The 18,451-nt window shown below is 34.2% G+C and overlaps 2 protein-coding genes across 11 annotated transcripts in view; one reads left to right on the forward strand and one right to left on the reverse strand.

Annotated features, from left to right (window-relative positions):
• The window catches only part of LOC119073572 (homeobox protein orthopedia), a 69,007-nt gene that overhangs the window by 260 nt on the left and 50,296 nt on the right, over positions 1-18,451 (reverse strand). For 6 of the 8 annotated variants that reach the window (XM_037179134.1, XM_037179133.1, XM_037179132.1 and 3 more), the window contains 2 exons: positions 18,053-18,216; positions 15,533-17,985 (listed from right to left, as the gene is read on the reverse strand). In XM_037179134.1, coding sequence (XP_037035029.1) covers positions 17,800-17,985; positions 18,053-18,216 — 350 coding nt within the window. In that variant the 3' untranslated portion in view covers positions 15,533-17,799. Of the gene's footprint in view, positions 1-7,617; positions 7,625-15,532; positions 17,986-18,052; positions 18,217-18,451 lie in introns of those variants that run through there. The other 2 variants (XR_005087049.1, XM_037179138.1) reach the window with 2 other exon arrangements.
• On the forward strand, positions 203-10,904 carry LOC119073580. Of its 3 annotated transcripts, none has more exons than XM_037179150.1 (6): positions 203-610; positions 2,748-3,012; positions 8,031-8,146; positions 8,312-8,606; positions 9,275-9,534; positions 10,430-10,904. In XM_037179150.1, the coding sequence occupies exons 2-6, from the start codon at positions 2,790-2,792 to the stop codon at positions 10,520-10,522; spliced, it is 987 nt and encodes a 328-aa protein (XP_037035045.1). In that variant the 5' UTR covers positions 203-610; positions 2,748-2,789; the 3' UTR covers positions 10,523-10,904. The 3 variants fall into 3 exon arrangements, with proteins under 3 accessions (XP_037035045.1, XP_037035044.1, XP_037035046.1); XM_037179149.1 differs by having other exon boundaries at positions 205-610; positions 9,263-9,534; XM_037179151.1 differs by having other exon boundaries at positions 208-610; positions 8,031-8,125; positions 9,263-9,534.

Here is an 18,451-nt window from a genome sequence, read left to right on the forward strand (position 1 = left end):
TGCGAAGTAACACAATTGAGGATTACAAATCATTTAAGGTAAACTGCTCAACATAGAATGCCAAATGTGACATTGCTTGCCTTGAAAAATTCCAAGAAAAATTACTGTGTCGACTGTACATATTAGTTGCTAGACTCGGATCAGACATGCTCACACACATACATAAATGACTCCCCGAAAAGCTTTTCCACACAAATTTTCCGATGTCTTGTTATTGCCAGTTGGTTCTCTACATAGCTATACGACAAATTCAAGTAAAATGGTGTCAACATATTATTTTCCATAAAAACAGTCTTCAACCATTTGTAAAGTTTTGAATGGAAAAATCGTCAACTTTTGTTCAGCTGAATATTGTGATAAGCTGTGACAATTGTCGAAAAGTGGAGTAAATACTTGAAAGTGATGTGCTAATTTTCGTTTGCATTTTTTTGTATTATTTTTTGCACATTGTTAAACTACGAAGACAAGGCAAAAGTTGTTTTGCGACTATATGTTTTGTATGAAATGGCTTGTTAACGAGTCTTTTTAAACGTATATCCTTTATTCGTATTGATGAACAAAGAAAAGTGCAACAAAAGTGGCACGCATTTGGAAATTCACATTTAAAAAGGTAAGTTCAGTGTGCTAAAATATTTTCATCATTCGCAAATATGAATCGATTCTCTCACTCTTCTTTCGAAACGAAATTGCACTGCCATTTTCAATTAGGGTTAGTTCAGCAAATATATTTGCATACATTTAGGTCAAAATAAGGTCGGAATAGGTATAAGTTTGACCTGAAACCTGTAATCCAATTAGGAATTTATTGCACTTCTAAACACCACCATCTAGCATATGGATCAGAACATATCGAATGTATTGTAGTATATAGGTGGCAAGATTGATTCGTAAATAAATTATGTTGCGTATGTGCTTGGTGATGATGGCGTATAAGTTATACGGAAAGTACGTCGCATTTATCAGTAAATTCAATTCAATTTATTAAAACAATGACTGATCCAGATCCTTTCTCTTTTGTAAAATAGCAAAATATGCTGAAACGGGACACGGCCTTGAATTTAGTTTAACATAAATACAGCTGATGTGTCGAGTGCAAAACTTTCGTTCAACTTTCTTCGCAAACTTTAATTGTCGATAGAATTAGTTTCAAGAGAATTTAATTACAAAGATTTAATTGTCCTCTAGTGAATGTTTAAAATTTCGCTATCTATTCCCTGAAGTTCATCCAGACTTTTCTCGGAATGTACTGGTTGTTAAAATAATGTTAATTGTATATACTTGTCTGTGTGTGAGTAATAACCTGAATAAACGAGTTCACAATTAAATGTGGTTAGCTAAGTCTGACGAAAAAATATTTTTCTTACTAAATCCATTATAAAAGACAAATTATTTACCCACACTGAAATAAAGGGCTTCAAATCCAAAACACATTAAAAATGTACTACGTTTACTCCGTCGTACAGAGCATCCGTTTATATTGCGTTTGATTTTCTCCAATTCTTTTCTTGTTCGTTATACATGGGGTGTATGTGTACATATAAGACCGGAAATGAAAATTTAGTTTTTTTTTCGATTTATTTTTTTCTTTTCAAATCAAAATACCGGAAATTCGATAAAGCAAATAGAAATTCCATTTGAAACACACTCGTATAATAAACGATGGTTTGATGGAATCATGTTAACGCTTCATTATTATATAACAGACGATTCACAAGCCACGCTCTTTAGGAGGAGGAGTTGTTTGACAAATTCATTTTCCCCGTTTTCTTTAGAGTACTTAGTGAGAGGAGTCTAACATTTTAATGAAAGTACAGCACAGGAATGGACAATTAAATGTCCATTGGACATTCAACTGATTTGTCTTGAATTCACCAAATAGAATCCTTTTTTGTTTAAAAATTTGTTTACAGTGATTAAGTTTGTGCGACACACTGTCCAGTCCAGTTTCAGTAGAGTACCACTCATGCTTGAAGTGCATTGACTTACAATTTATGTCAGAGTGTGTTTACAACAAAATCTCTAAGTCCTCCGGGCTTTCATTAAAATATACCTGTATTTTGTACTTTCATTCTGACCGTAGTTTTTCGCATGCGTACTTTATGAATGGACCCTACAAACCAGTGAACTTGAAAGTTTAAAATTGAAATGATCTACGTAGCTAATATCCACTCCTCAAAACTCTAACGAAATAACTTTCTAACTTTATGTTTCATTGCTAATACGGTTATATGTTATTCCGGTTAATTTTGTTGAAAATTTTAATTTTACTGCATTCAGCAGTATTCAATTCAATTCACCACCGACCGTTACAAATATCAAACTGGTAGAACACATTTCAAAAAATTTGTTCAAAATTACAGTACCAACATCCCAGTTATATCCGAGTAATTAATATTGTGGTGAAATAAGTTGATTAGTTTTGGATTTTCTATTTAAACAAAAGTTGGATGAAGTAAATAAATAAAAAACTTTTCAAGAAAACTTCTTTTTCATATTTCCTCACTCTTATGAGATTTTCTTTTATTTGACTTTGTTTATTTTCTAATAAACTGAAAAACTTGTTTCATTTTGATATAAAATGAGAAAAACTTTTTCACATTTACTCTGTGGCTCCTAAAAAGAAACACCGAAATGGCCTTGTTTTGTGATGATTTTAGTGTAACTGATGATTTTGGGTGAAACTGCAGAGACAAGACTGTGTCTGATTAATTAACTGTATTCAAATCCATAAATTTTTATTTTTCCAGAAATTTATACCACCGGGAAAAATTCTCTCAAAATTGAAACGAATGGCTCCATTCAAGCTAAAGTTTCGAATGGGCGGATCCAGGAGTACATCACAAGAGACAGAAGCCGAACCACCGACCCTGTTACTAAGCAATTCGGTGGGCGCTTCTTTGGGTGCCAGCAATACAACCATCGATTCAGAATACAATAGTTTGGGATCGATTGTTAGCAGCGATCAAAGAACGCTTTTGCCCAATCACAATGGTGGGGGTGATAGTGTAAAAGGTAAATTTCAATGAAAAAGCAAACAATGAATCAAGTTTGGTATTATTTTCATCATCATTCATTCATGATAATTTGCCATGTAAAAAAATGTCACTCACGAATTCCGAATTGATGCGAATTCCAAAATATTCCGAAAAAATTATGAATTCAGAAATAGGTCTTTCGCCACAGCTTTTCATAATTTAGAAATGTTGTGGGAAAAGAATTTTTTTCAGAACAAACTGGGACGTCTACAAGTTCTGTTGTCTGGTGTATTAACCTTTTTTAAAGGTAATTTTACCGTAGGTTGCTTTCAGACCATGTAAAGTGGAAAAAGGTCAAAATGTTGTAAGTTCTAGACCACTAGAGCCAGGTCCCATAATTCATTAGTTAATCAATTTAATTGTGACATATGGTAGCCTAAAATTGAAAACTTTGTAATAATGTAACATCCGCTTCACCGCATTTTTGATTGCTTTTGACTAACTTATAAAAAGGCATCGTTGAACAAAATTACTTGTTGGAATACCTTATCGTAATTGTGATGTTACGACGAAATCGGTAGAATATAGTTAAGTGAAGGGTATAAGAATTATAGCAAACAAGTGTTAGAAAGCATTGAACGTGTATTACTGTTTTGCACACATAAAATTAAGCATTTTCGTTAGCATATGTGGTGGACGGTTGATTTTAGGCAATTTTAGGCGAGTTTTAGCCCGAACAAAGTGACAAGCGAAAGAGGTTTAAAAACGAGCCATCAGAACAGTCGGAGCGTTTGCTGCGACTGAGCCCCGTACAAACCCGTATATCTATTGCGTACGTGACCCTAGTGCGTCTGTCACCCTACTTTGACCGTAAGCCTATGCGCCGGTTAAAGTAAAATTATAATGTAATGTGTACATCTTAGAAATTGCGCATAGCGCAATTACGAAGCCCCGTACGACGTTCCTCTCAAATAAAACAAAAATTTCAAATAGCCCTAAAATTTGATCGATTCTATTCCTGAATCTGATTTTTCATTTTTGACATAAAAAGCGTTTATAAAATTAAAATTAAACGTCGTTTGATAAAATATAAAAAATTTCATCCAATTGCTTATCGTATTCAAATGTTCCCATGATACGGGCAGCATTTGTCCTTTGTATAGCGAGGCTTATGCGTTGCGTCAAGTATTGCTTTGATCGTGGTTCTCCTGTTGACATTTTAAGAAGATTTCCCAACTTTCCAACGAACTCCAAAGCCTCCGCGCACCATGGTCCCAGTGTTTCACATGCAAAAGGTAAAAAGATGTAGTTGTCTTCAACAATTTTTTTGTAGTCATTACATTTATCTGTTGCTCCTCGTTGCGCCACACTGCCAGTTCTTAACGATGATGAATGTATGTATGAAGGTGCGAGTGTATCTCTTATCGTAGCATCCCATACAAGCATTTTACCATTGTACCATGGGACCAATGTAACGCCATCTGCTCTTTTTCCGCTGTCTCTGAAAATTTGCGGTTCGAGTCTTGCTGGGATATTGGCTGACCGAAGACCTCTGCACAAAATATTGTTCATGTCGCTGTGGCAGGCGTGTCTTCCAGCACTATATTTACAGGACAGACCGTGAATTCCATTCTTGTTCACTTGGGCTCCACATTTGCACCTGTGTGGTATACAAATATCACATCCTAAACGTAATGCAACAGAGATACGAAAAGTATTGTTGTCGAGTAAGCTTCCAATTTGTCGTGATGGTAATACAGTTAACCAGGCACTAGATTCCTTTGCAATTGAAGCGTTGTATCGTGCTTTTTGTTCTTCGGTTGATAGCGTTAATGAATTTACGATTTTTTCAATGGAGATGATGTCCCATGTTTTTTGGATCGTTTTGTTTTCTGGCAATTTGTTGTCATATATCGCAGACCACAAGTGTAAGCTGTCCATGTAACTTGCAATGACCGACTCATCCGAAATTTGTGGAAACATCATGTTGACGAGTTCGGCCACCGAATTGACGGAAGCTAGAAATGCTGGTAGTGCGATATCTTTGATTTTTCTGATTCCAAGGCCTCCATTTTGTATTGGAAGAGTTGCAATTGTCCACTGTTCATTATTTAGGCAAGAATTTATTGTTTTTTCCAAAGCGAGCTTAATCATGTTGTCCATGTCATAAAGATGTTCTTCAAAATTGAAACAGCAGCTGGTTCTCAGTAAGTATGTTAGTTTCGGTATCGTGAAGCAGTGTTTCAGGATATAGAAAGCGACGTGATGTTTCAAATTACTGAGACGTTCAATCAATGTCGACAACTCAATTTTCTTTTTCCCTAAAATTTTAATTTATTGAGTATAAATACACATAGGGCCCTAGTAGCGGCCTTAGTCCAAGGACCCAAATTTATTTTTTTTTCCAACAACATTCTATTCGGCCTTTGATTACCTTCCAAATGAAACAAAAAATACGGAAAACGGATGAAATTTGCTCGAGTTATATGTAAAATACACTTAGGGCCCTAGTAGCGGCCTTAGTCCGAGGACCCAAATTTAATTATTTTTTTCAACAACATTCTATTCGGTGTTCGATTATCTTTCAAATGAAACAAAAATTACGAAAAACGGATGAAATTTACTCGAGTTATATGTAAAATACACATAGGGACCTAGTAGCGGCCTTAGTCCAAGGACCCAAATTTAATTTTTTTTTCAACAACATTCTATTCGGTGTTCGATTATCTTTCAAATGAAGCAAAAATTACGAAAAACGGATGAAATTTACTCGAGTTGTATGTAAAATACGCATAGGGCCCTAGTAGCGGCCTTAGTCCGAGGACCCAAATTTATTTTTTTTTTCAACAACATTCTATTCGGCTTTTGATTACCTTCCAAATGAAACAAAAATTACGAAAAACGGATGAAATTTGCTCGAGTTATATGTAAAATACACATAGGGCCCTAGTAGCGGCCTTAGTCCAAGGACCCAAATTTAATTTTTTTTTCAACAACATTCTATTCGGTGTTCGATTATCTTTCAAATGAAACAAAAATTACGAAAAACGGATGAAATTTACTCGAGTTGTATGTAAAATACGCATAGGGCCCTAGTAGCGGCCTTAGTCCGAGGACCCAAATTTTTTTTTTTTCAACAACATTCTATTCGGCTTTCGATTACCTTCCAAATGACACAAAAATTACGAAAAACGAATGAAATTTACTCGAGTTCTATGTAAAATACACATAGGGCCCTAGTAGCTTTTCACTTCTAAGGCCCTAACTCACGGTCGACTCACCCAATTTAAAAAAACTTTTTTTTCCTGGATTGGTATTGACAATACCTATCATTTGCCGTGTCATTTACATTTCCATCGTTTATTTTGCCATAAATATCACCAAAAGACCTTAAATCACTTAGGTGGCCCTAACTCACGAAGGGCCGACCCGAATATGCATATCTTCGAACTCAGCCTCACTATTTTGACTATCTTTCAGGGGAAAAAAAATTTTTGAAATCGGATTTGATTTACTCAAGATATCGACGTGACGGACAGACGGACAGACGGACAGACGGACAGACGGACAGACGGACAGAATTTTTATTGCGGATTCGTCATCTATGAACATAGGCAAACACTTTGCCCTCACCGTCTGCTTCGAATTCCATCAATTACACACGGCATCGTAATCCTATAAGCCCCTTCGTACTTCGTACGGGGCTAAAAATAAAACGTCTACAACAAATACGTATACTGAGGGCATAAATAACGAGAAAAATTCTGAAATTCTGAAGCATGAAAAAATGCTTAATTGTATGTGTGCGGAATAGTCGAAATTTCATATTGAAAATTTCCATTTAAGAGGCATCGATCCTTAGCTAAAATTGTAGCCTACATTTGCGTGTCTCGTATTTCATTTTTGATGATATCCTTTCGCAAAATGTGCGACCGCAATTACGACCACGAACATGTTATAGTTTAAATAGAAATTAGCTTTGGTTGTGGTCGCTCTGACAAACCAGCTCTGACAAAAGTCAGCAGTTTAACGAAATTTTCATAAACAGTTCAGTTTTCTCAGAGCTGGTCAAACTGCTACAACCCAATCTATTTTCTGTTGAAAGCTAACACATTAGTGGTGATATCATCAAAAGTAAACTTAAATCCAGTATTTATAAAACGTCCAAATGCATACTTATCAGAAAAGCATCGATGTCCTTAAAAGAGTGTGCGTTTAACTAAGATGATCAACGCTAAATAGAGAACAATTTTGTATAAAACCAAATTCAAAAAAAATTTACAGTGCCAAAATTTGATACACTGTTCACTTTCAGCACTCTATTTAGAGTACCACTCACACTTAAAGCGCGTTGGTTTGATGGAAGCTGCTTTTTGGTAGTGACGCTACTTTTTTCTTAGAAAAATGATGGAAAGATACAAATTTTATGTCTTATTTTGTATGATACGACCAAACCTTCCTAATATATGGCTAATTCCAGCAGCCATCCACATTATTTCTAAGAATTTTATAAATTTGACAAGAATTTCATCGGAATTCTTTTGTAATATTCTGAGAAGTAACATGAATAGCTGCTGAAATTAGCCATATACCATTCAATGATAGTCAATCAAAAATACAAATATGGACGTCATTTCTTTACGAATAGTCTTTACCAGATTTAAATAGTATTTGAGTGATGTAATTGTTTTAAAAGGTTTTTTTGTCAAAATAGAATATTTGAAATTAGTGCAAATAATAAAACTCAATTTAAATGCGCTTTGAGCATCAGGTCAATGCATTTTCGTATTCATCAAATTTAAGCTCTCGAACAATCGACTTCATATAGCACAGTAATTATCAATGAAAATGGAATTCTATTGTTATAAAGTGTATTGTTGTTTCTCATCATAATTAATATTATCTAAATCAAACATTTCTACGACACGTGCTGAACGTTTCCCATTACATCATTCTTTCATATCATATTCTCAATCATATCTCTTTTCTCTTCATTTTTTTTTCTTCTTTTCATATTATTCGCTAGCATAAAAAAAAATCTCGTTTTCTTTTTAGGCTATACAAATCCCACACTCTCCCAGACTTCTACTGAAACTAGTAATACAATACCACAAAGCCCGCCACCCTCTTACGAACATGTTTTGGAAGAGGTAAACATAGAAAATAAAACAGTAAGAGCATCCTAGTCTATACCAAATAATAAATGAAGAACGAAAAATTCTATTTAGTATTTGTAACCATTTTTGGTGTGAAAAAGCCATAATGGAAATCATGTTGTTTCCATTACTTTTTTTTATCTTCCTCACATTTTGCAATCTAATTTTTCCATCACACAGAATCGATTAGCCAATCTCGACAAAGACAACAATCCAGCTAGTTGCACAGCAATATTGAATGGGGCCGTTGTTGGTGGTGGCGGTGTTTGCTTTGCGAACTTAACCGATTGTAGTTCGCAAATCAATTTAAATGAAAATTCATCAACCAGCACTAAAGCAGAAGGTGACATAATCGAATCACCGGTCTATTCATTTTCTACAATGACTACCCCATCTCATGAAAATTTACTGCTTGGAAATGTTGGTTCGTGTGATCCATTGTTTGGTGTCCGATGTGATGAACAAATTGATTTGGGTATGAGATAATAATATTACATTGAGAGGCGGGTGGTACTTTTTCATGGCATTGTTCATTTAGCCATGAAGTAGATTAGAAAGTCGGTTTTTATAGTGAAAACGGAATAGTTCAGTCGTGCTAGATTTACATACGTTCGAAGCCGCATTTCCAGTTTAGAATTGGAACCCCTCATATTTCTTGTCAAAGAGAAACTGAGTCCATTTCGATGATTTTTTTATAGAAATTTTACCAGATTTTATCAAAAACAATCGAGGTGTTTTAGCAATTTCTTTCAAAAATAAATTGGAATGAACTGCTTGAACCTTGGAGTCGACCTTCAGTCTCTCAACTGAAAAGAGTTTGTTCAATTCAAATCAAGTTCACTCTTTAGTTTTTGCTTAACTCACCAGAGTTTTAGAGAGTGGGCTGCAGTAGATGTAGAAGTCGCACCTATATCCAACTACGTTTATAATGTATTAACGTTAACTGTTAAACAATTCAAACATTTTATTCTATTCTCATCGACCTTTCTCCTTCTGTTTTCTGTTTACTGAAAATCTTCGACCACATCTAACCGTACTACTTCCGGCACTTTGAATTGCACGGTGAAAAGAAAATAAAATTTTGCATCAACTACCACACAATCAATGTTACACCATTTTAACGAATTTTAGATGAACGAGCAGAGACAAACGAGTGTGTTAATGACGAGGATGTGGAACAATGCTCGTTGTCATCGGATATGAATAATGAGTCGATGGAGGAATGGGATTCACATGACAATCAATATCAAGAGCTACATTCACCTGACACCATCATCAATAATAAGTCCACAAAGGCAATCTACAAGGCCGTTGCTAAGCAATGGGGAATAACTTGCAAAATGTCAGAACAATGCAGATGTATGGAATGCCAGAGCAATTATTTCGATTGTGAGTTCGATGATGTAAGTTGCACATTCAGAATTTTATATTTACGACTTGAGAGACAATTTCTGTCGGTTGACTATTTTGCGATGGATTCGAAAGGTGGTTAGGGAAATTGATAAAAAACTTAAAAATGGAAATACCTAAGACGTTTTGCTGGGCTACAATTAGTTCTTGCATATTAACAACAGGTGCTTTTGTGTATCAGGGAGTTTATAGAAATTATATCGACGATTTTATATGCATGCATTGCACTGTCGGGAGTTCAAATTTAAAAGCTCTGCTGGGAGTGTACACATGCACCAACTTTTTTTGTCAAGTCAACTGGAGTCGTAATCGGAGTACATCAACTTTTATGCCATTACCGAGTCTACCCAGTCTTTATAAATATTCTAGAGTCAAGTACTTCTGATTCGAGCCGGTCCGCAATGTGGATCCGTAGGATCCTGAGGAGTAGTTTGTGAAGCTTTATGTTTAAATACAGAAAAAAAAATTTGAGGCTTATTTGGGTGCTTGGGCAGCTCACTTTCATTGTTAGCAATACTTTCACAGACTTAATTGAAAATTAATTATGCCCTGGGCGTAAATTTCGGAATTTTTCTCGTAATTTAGGCCCTCAGCATCTGTTGTGGACGGTTGATTTTAAGTCCTTTCACCACAGATACGTGAAGAACTACTTTCGAACTGAACAACAACTTGCCTGTAGGTTTGTTGATTGTAGCTTGGTTCTCCGTAAAATATTGGCGGCTGTCTGTTTCGAGTAAAATTAGGTCAGTTAGAATAATGTTTTGCGTCGATTTAATATGACTTTTGAAAACTTCTATTGGCAAAAATTCTATTTATCGGAATTAAATTAAATTTGTCAGAGAAAATAAATGTTTGAAAATGGCTTTACAATTCCGATATTATTTGCAGAATGAAAATCATAAAACCGATGGAGGCCTAGGCGCTGGTACACCAATGTTTATTAGCGAGGTTATGCATGGCAGTGCGTGTGTAATTTTATAAACTTTAAATTTTGATCTGATTCTATTACATTGTTATATATGGTACTAAGAAAGCCATTTTTCCTAAAACAAATAAAAATTAAATTACAAATTTTGCACAAATTATCATTATGTAAATGTTCAGCACCTAAATGATAAAACTGAATTAAATGAAAAAAACAAAAACTTAGATTACAATTCATAACGGGGTACTAATTTAGATGTTCAATGTGTACATAAAAGTAGTTAACAATCACCCGAAACGGTGAATGAATGTCCCAATTCAAAAAGTTTATAAACTGGAATAAAATCGAATGAATGTTATATTTTTATATCACACCAGGAAGGATGGAGAACTGAAAAAATAAGAAAAATGAATTCAAAATTTATGCTAAGAGAGGTAACAAAACCGTTTAAAGTAATTTCTATAGAAATGTTTAAGGAAAATAAAATTTCACTTTTTTAAATTTCTCACACAAAAAATACTTAAGGACGCGTCATTGAAAAACGGTTTTTTTGGGAAGGGATCGGAGGCAAGGCTTGGTGCGCTAGAAATAAGAATCTAAGCGTAAAATATGTGGCCTCTGTACTAAATAGCAACGTATCGGCTCTATTGAAAAGACACTCGTCTTTACTTTGAACCATGTACGCTCTGTTGTTCTACACTTGACGCTATTATAGCCGCTAGCCCAACCTTTGTCTGTGGTCTAAAAACGAATTTAAATGAAAACTGAATAACAAAAAGAAATTTAATTGGAATCAAATAGACTTTTTAGATGGTAATTTTGCTAGTCATTTACGTTTTACATTGAACTAAATTACTAATTAAATAGGAAAATTGAATGAAAAAGTTTAAATTAAGAATTTAAGTAAGTTAACTAAAGGAACATTCACTTAACAAAAAAAAAATGGAATTGAGAAATAGTATTTATCAAAAAAAAAAAATAACTCAAAAGCACAGTCTCATCGGGTTTACTTGGAATCCAAATTATATTGATTTATAGCGTACACTTAGAGAGCTTCAAAATTGTGCAAATGAAAGGATTCGTTGGAATAATAAATCAGTTGTCTACACAATCCGATTCATTCTATGGATGTTCAATGTTCATGCATTTAACTTGATATCGCATCCAGAATGGAAAGGAGATGGCAAGAAAAGGTGAAACTGTTTCTGTGAAAGGAATGAGAAACATTTTAGTCTGAACTGTTACGGAGGCAAAAATGAATTCATGGGAGTTCGCTCTGTACTTTGCCTAAAATTCCATTTTTTTGATTCCATTTTTTCAGAACTGAACTCCACAAGAACATTTTTCAAGAACTGAATTGTAAAAATATTCTTCAATATTCACTCTAGTAGCTAAGATTTTAGCAAATTTTTTCGTTAAAAAAATAAATTTTCGTGCAGATCAAAAATTGAATCAAATTTAACTCAAAATATTTAACTTGCAAATGAAATGATATTTTCTTCTTTGTTAGACACTAGTAAATTGTAAGTAAATTAAAAATTGGCTTTAAATAGTTGTAAGATTGACGGTTTGCTGGCAGCGAGCAGTACATTTATTTGGTTTTAAATACCAGCTGGCTGAAGAAGATTTTTACTAAAAATTCGCTAAATGAATGACATTTCACAAAAATATGGCAATGTGGTGAGATAGAATGAAAAAAAGTCTTTGTTTATAAATATTTTAATCACTTCGATCATTGACTGGAATTTTTCGACTCAAAAGAGAAGCACTTGGAAATACTGAACGGCTTAGTGCTGCCGTAATTTGCATAACAAACTTAACGCTATTGTTAGTTGAATAGACTGAAGGTTTTTATGCAAATTACGGCATATTGACCTACTGGACATGGATTACGTATGAAATATGTCCAGTGCACTGAAACGTTCAGTTCAGATCACAACCCATAGAAAGCTAATGGTAGAGAGATTCGTTTCCTAATTGAATTGAAATTCGACACGTAAGATATTCGTTAAAATCTCTGAAAAAATTCTGGTAGAAGGTGTAACCTTTTCGAAATCGCGATACAATGTATGTAGATGAATGCTTATTAACGAAAGAATTTTAAAAAGGGGAAAAAAGAAATTGTTTATAATTACGATTATATTGTTACCGTACCTTAAAAAAATTTGCGTGTTAAGTTGCGGCCCTTGCCTTCTGCTGCAAACGTCACAACTATTAAAAATAAATTCAGGCGTGAGAGTCGGTACATTTATAGCAGGCCTAAGTCGACTTTCCGAAGCATATGAAACTTGTCGGGTAGCTGACTGGCTGGCTGGTCAGCATCTAGAAAAAATATTGAGAGCTACTTGAAAAAAAACTACTCTTTTTCAGCATTTCTTACGCTAGGTTGCGTAAACATGAAATGCATTTTGTACTTACTAGCGATTGTTCGTACAAGGAAACAGATGTGAGGGATTCTTTTGAAAAACAGCCTACCGAAATCGGACGCATTTTCCAGTGGACTTTTTTATATGTGCCTAGAAAGGTATTCGACCCTAAAAGCCAAAACCACTTTCAAAAAAATTCTTCGAAGATTGTGTGGCTGGTGGCTCGGGGTTACGCGAGCCGTACAGGATCGTGTGTGTGGGGTGTCATTAGAAAGGTAATCACATGTACTATTGAGCCAAATAGGGACTTATTGGGTTTAAAATTCATTGACACTGAAATATGTGCAGTTGAAGTTTTCAACCGAAGACTTACACTGTTCTTACTGAAATTTCTCGAGGTACACAAAACTTACTTGGTCGTGTAGGGTGTCATTAATGTGGTTTGGGTCCCACTTATGTGGTTTGGCGAAAGAATCCCTCATGTGCATTATTTGTTTCTAACACGACACGAATGGTTTGTCTGACCATGAGCTAATAAGTGCATTCAATTGCCTAAGGTGGATCCAAAAACTAATTTTAATAATTTTTTCTACGAGATTTTTTTAGGAAAGGCATGGTGAGCGTATTAGTTGAAAGATATGTGCAAGACACATTTTTGCAAGTAAATAAACGGCATTCAATGAATGTTATACCAAATCAGTAAATAATTTGCAAAATAAATGTTAAATGCAGAGTAATTTTGTTTTTTATTGTTGTTGGCCGTTTGGAAAGTAAAAACATGTTTCCTGATGACCGACATTCCCAGAAGGTCATGGAGTAAGGTAGGTTTGGAAGCAATTGCAATCAAATGAAACAAATCCCATTGTATTGTACATATACAGCTCGTCTCGTAGCATCAAATTTCAGGGTTTCCAATATGTACATGTTGTAGAAGTGGTGTTTCTCAATTTATCGATATACTTCGATCAAGAAAAATACCAAACATTTGGTTACGACTGGTACTATAATGGTATCTTGTTCACTAAGTTTTGAAATGGGAAATTATATTCGAGGGATTATTTTTTCCCGGTCTACCAACAAATTTCTCCTTTTACAAATACTTTAAATCACATTATTTTTAACGATCCGTTTTGAAATGTTGACGTTGCTTTCGAAAAAAGGTATCCTTAAGATGAAAGGATTCAAAGAATCAAATCTCAATTGAACAACAATGTACAATCTATACACGCTAATGACATCGATATTCGAAATACTTACCAAATTTTAATTAAAAGCGCATAGTATCCCTACGCACGGTTCGTAAATTTCTCGTTTCTCGCGATCAACTGTAATTGACTGGTCGATGTCGCCTTCCATTCTAATGTGTAGGCCATCTATTATGAAACCCTTGCCAAAGAAACTAGATACTGATGGTCCCATTGATGTCCACACAGAAGATCTCCTCGCAGACTTTCTACTCTTTGTCACGTAGATTAGACGCAAATTTACAAATTAGGCTCAGGCGGTAGTCAACTTCATCTTGTCTTTTAAAATAAGTTCAATCGGTGTTTCAAAGTGTGAAAGCTAATATAACCCTAACTTCTTTACAGTTTTACCCTCGCGGATGAAGACTGTTACGATACCAAAAATATATGCATAACAAAATTGCGCCATCTCGTTAGCTTTATGTTATGTATCAACTATAAAAGCAAGAAAGGCGGGACTACTTGTATGTTGAATCGTATATACTATCAGAATACGTAGTGTTGCCACTAGAGAAAAAGGGCAAAAATGACGTCACAACATGACATATATCACATTTTCATGGACCGTTGTGCCATTGAATCTATTTTTCAATACCAGAAGTTAGCCGATTTAGATCGATATTCTATAATTGTGCTGCAGACGTGTACAACGTTCAACAACATATGTTGATGACAGAGGTAAAATGAAAGCCAAAATAAAATGATCGAGTCTGGTTTTTGACAATTAAATTTCAATTTTCAAAAACGAGACTCGATCATTTTATTTGGCATCGGGGAATCTGGCACACACGATCATAGTATGCGTCCTATTACTACATGTAACGAAAAGTCATGACTGTGCCAGATTCGCCACCTAGAGGTGAATCTGGCACCGAATCAATTTGAATGGTGTGCCAGATTGCCCTACGCCTTTTATTTCGCTTTTAACTTACTAGTGCTAAGTATCAATCAAACTTCGAGTTCACTTCAAGCCTCACTTGTACTTAGAAGTCGGCGCCCCTGGCTGATAAAATGAGAAAGAATTTATGGAAGATAGCAAGGGAACAGCGCTGTTCGTTTGTTCCTCCTTCTCTATTCAAGAACACTCTCTTGCTGCATTGAAATAAGTATTTTTGCATTTTATTATCGACTCATTGTGTGAATTCGTCGTTTATTGCTGATTGCTAGTCTTATAAAAGACGATGAGTTAAGCTATGCAAATGTCAATTATTCATTTTATACTATCTAATAGGGTGCGTCGATTTTAACAACTTGAAAATCCACAAACCAGTGGCATGTGCAGCTTGCCAAAACTAATCAAGCTGCATCATTACTTTTTCGTTTGCGAATACTTATCTACGATCTACCTACTATCTAACCAATTGACCATTGACCCTGTATTATAACCTTTGCAACAGCAACAGCATATGGGTGTAATTAGGTTTGATAAATAAGACCTTTCCATATTTATACACCTCATTTATTTTTCACGTTGTTTTCCATACACTTTCAATGTGTTTTTAAATATAATTTTTTTTTTGAACGTAATCCTGTCATATATTTAATGTCTATCTACACCTTTATTTAGCTTAATATGAATTCTCTAACATCTATTTTTTTCACAAAATTTCATTTTAATTTTAAAACATTTTTAAATCTAATTTAACCAAATTCCATTTATACATAAAATTAAATTAAATTTTGCTTTTTTATTTTTTTTTATTTTTAACGCTGATTTCGGTGATTTTGAGAATTTATTGTGGAAAGTGAGTATTTTTCGTAGATGATTTTATGGTTTTAAATTTTTGCTGTTCGTTTTTCTTAAACGTATAATTTGTGTGGATATTTTACTAATTTTTTTCGGTATTTTCTTCTTTGCTTTTGCTTTTTACGTGAATATATTAAAAATTTGTTTAGAAAACACAATTCGAACTAAAATATTTTATTACAGTTTTCTATTTTCCACATTTATTCGTAAATTTCATTTGAAAAGTATGTACAATAAAAGCAGAATTAAAATTAAAAAGAATAATTTCTTCAACATCAACTTTCCTTTTACACAAAACATTTTGGAGAAGTATTTCGTTGTCGATTTTTTACTTCGAACACCGTCATTCGAGCCATTAGCGATCTATCATATTTTTAAGGAGATGTCCATTTTTTGTTTAAGTGAAGCTGTAGATGTCAATCTGTTAATATTTCAATGGAAAATCCGATCAACTCATCCGATCCGACTTTTATGACTAAATAGAAATTTAAATTTAAAATCGTTTGTCCTAGTTCACCATAGACCCTCTTTAATGAATCAATAGATGAAATAATTTGTATGCCTGACCTTCTAGAAACGGACAATCTGTTATCAACAGTGAAAGAAATAAACGATGCTCTATAGCAAATGTGGTGCTAATAATAAAATTAATGTTAAAACAAACGAAGTACAAGATTTCGTATAAAAGAACTAATGATGCTTTCTACAATAGAAGTGCAAGATGTACTGAGTACATACATTATCGAGGGGCGGATGAACATAGAAAATCCCAAGGACATCAGAAAAGCATTAGTAAATCATAGGTTTTCTTAACTGGATTGGCTGTGATTCGGGATAATCCGTGGTAATTAATGAATTTTATGTTATGTGTTACGACCCGGATACTTAAGCTAGCTAAACCTAGCGAGCGAAGGAGATCGTATTAAAATGTTTCTTTCGTTTTCTGTCACATTTGACCGTATAACAAAAGAAAACTTTGAATTATGTAAAAAATATCGGCTGTTATTTACTGGATCACTTAACTGAGATGTGAGTACCCCATCGGAAAATCCTTTGTCGGAAAAAATTCCTATGTGATCTGCCGACACCTATTTATATACTTCACAGCTTAAATCCACCTACACGAAGATTTTAGTTAAAAAGCTCGCTGGTGAAACAAGAAACGGCGTTCCATTAGTAAAGTCGGATAACGAAATCGTCCAAAAAAAATTCAATTTGAATTTTCCAGTTACAATTATGTAGATAATTAATAAACTTCTTCCTGATTATATTTATAAAAATAAAATTCCATGTTCAATCATTCTAAAGGTTTTTTTGCTTCTAAATTTCTTAGACTAAAATATTATTTACTGCTTTATCTGGTTCTTCTCCGTTACATGTTGGTTAAAAACACATTTAAGCAACTGGTCAGTATAATTTGAAATTGTAAAATTATTTATAATAATATGTTCGTATACTTGAGATTAAGTCTGTACAATTAGATTCATTATTTTTTTTATTTTATCTTATTTTGGGGTACACTTACAGTACACCGCCGTTTTAATGCGTTGAATTGAGAAATTTATAAATTTTTTTTATTGAATACTCGGCTGCAAGTATTTATTATGGTATGCCATGTCTTTACAACTTGTTCTGGTAAATACAACTACGTTACAAAACTCGTATACACTGATTGCACTGAATCTCGGCATTTTTTTATTATTTTTAATTCAATTTGTTTCACAAAATACACAAATGACGTTCAATTGAAAAGTATACTCCAAAGTACATTTATTATTTCTAATTCACCGGCACAACCCTCATTTTCTTTTTTGTTTACAAAATAGAAACGAAATGTAAGATAAAAATTAACATTAAAACCACTATTCATCATGCAACATCTCCGAATTGCAGTTTTTCCTTACTCTCATTCTGTCTAAAAACTTGTTTCTCTACATCATCTCAAGCTTTTCAATTTCTCTACAAAATTTCAGCTTTCAATAAACCGAATTGTGATGCTCATAATTGTGATGTAGATACGATGGAATCGAACTGTTTAGCTCAGACGCACGACGTCTTAATGCGGCTATGCTGTGTCCACGCCATACATCGTCGTCGCCATCGGCATTATTCGACGAAATAGACTGGCAATTGGAGACATGGTGGTTTGAACCTTGGTTACCCTGTGAAAATGACAGTGTAATATGAATGGAAAGCTCTTTTTCGTATAAAAGCTTTTGAGATTTATACCATTTGCTCATTGCTTCCTTCATTTTGACTAGGATTCTGCTGGTTGCTGGATAGGGGCGGCGTTGTTGATGAACAAGTATTTATGTTTGGTGGTGTTGATGTGGTCGGTGAATTTCCAGAGCAACCTACACCACTAACGGAATGTTGATACATCATTGAGTCGCCTGGAAATTTAATAGGGAATCATATATATTATGTGAATTGCGAATACAGGTAGGAACAGCTTCTGATTTAATGGTTTAATACATTATTAAGATGTCATATACTCTTTCTGGGTCATCATTTTTTGAAAGATATTTTGTGTGGAATTTTGTTTTATCGAAGCTCGCACCTCGTGATCGAAAAGTATCATCCACAATGACATTACACGGCTCATAGTTATTTACGTATATGTTGTGG

The sequence above is a fragment of the Bradysia coprophila genome, unplaced genomic scaffold (assembly GCF_014529535.1).
Source record: "Bradysia coprophila strain Holo2 unplaced genomic scaffold, BU_Bcop_v1 contig_138, whole genome shotgun sequence".
Classification (NCBI taxonomy): domain Eukaryota; kingdom Metazoa; phylum Arthropoda; class Insecta; order Diptera; family Sciaridae; genus Bradysia; species Bradysia coprophila.

Coding starts and splice junctions, on each gene's coding strand:
- LOC119073580 (XM_037179149.1), top strand. CDS start 2,790: ATGGCTCCATTCAAGCTAAAGTTTCGAATGGGCGGATCCAGGAGTACA. Junction 8,147..8,311: donor TAAACATAGAAAATAAAACA/GTAAGAGCATCC, acceptor TCCATCACACAG/AATCGATTAGCCAATCTCGA. Junction 8,607..9,262: donor TGATGAACAAATTGATTTGG/GTATGAGATAAT, acceptor AACGAATTTTAG/ATGAACGAGCAGAGACAAAC.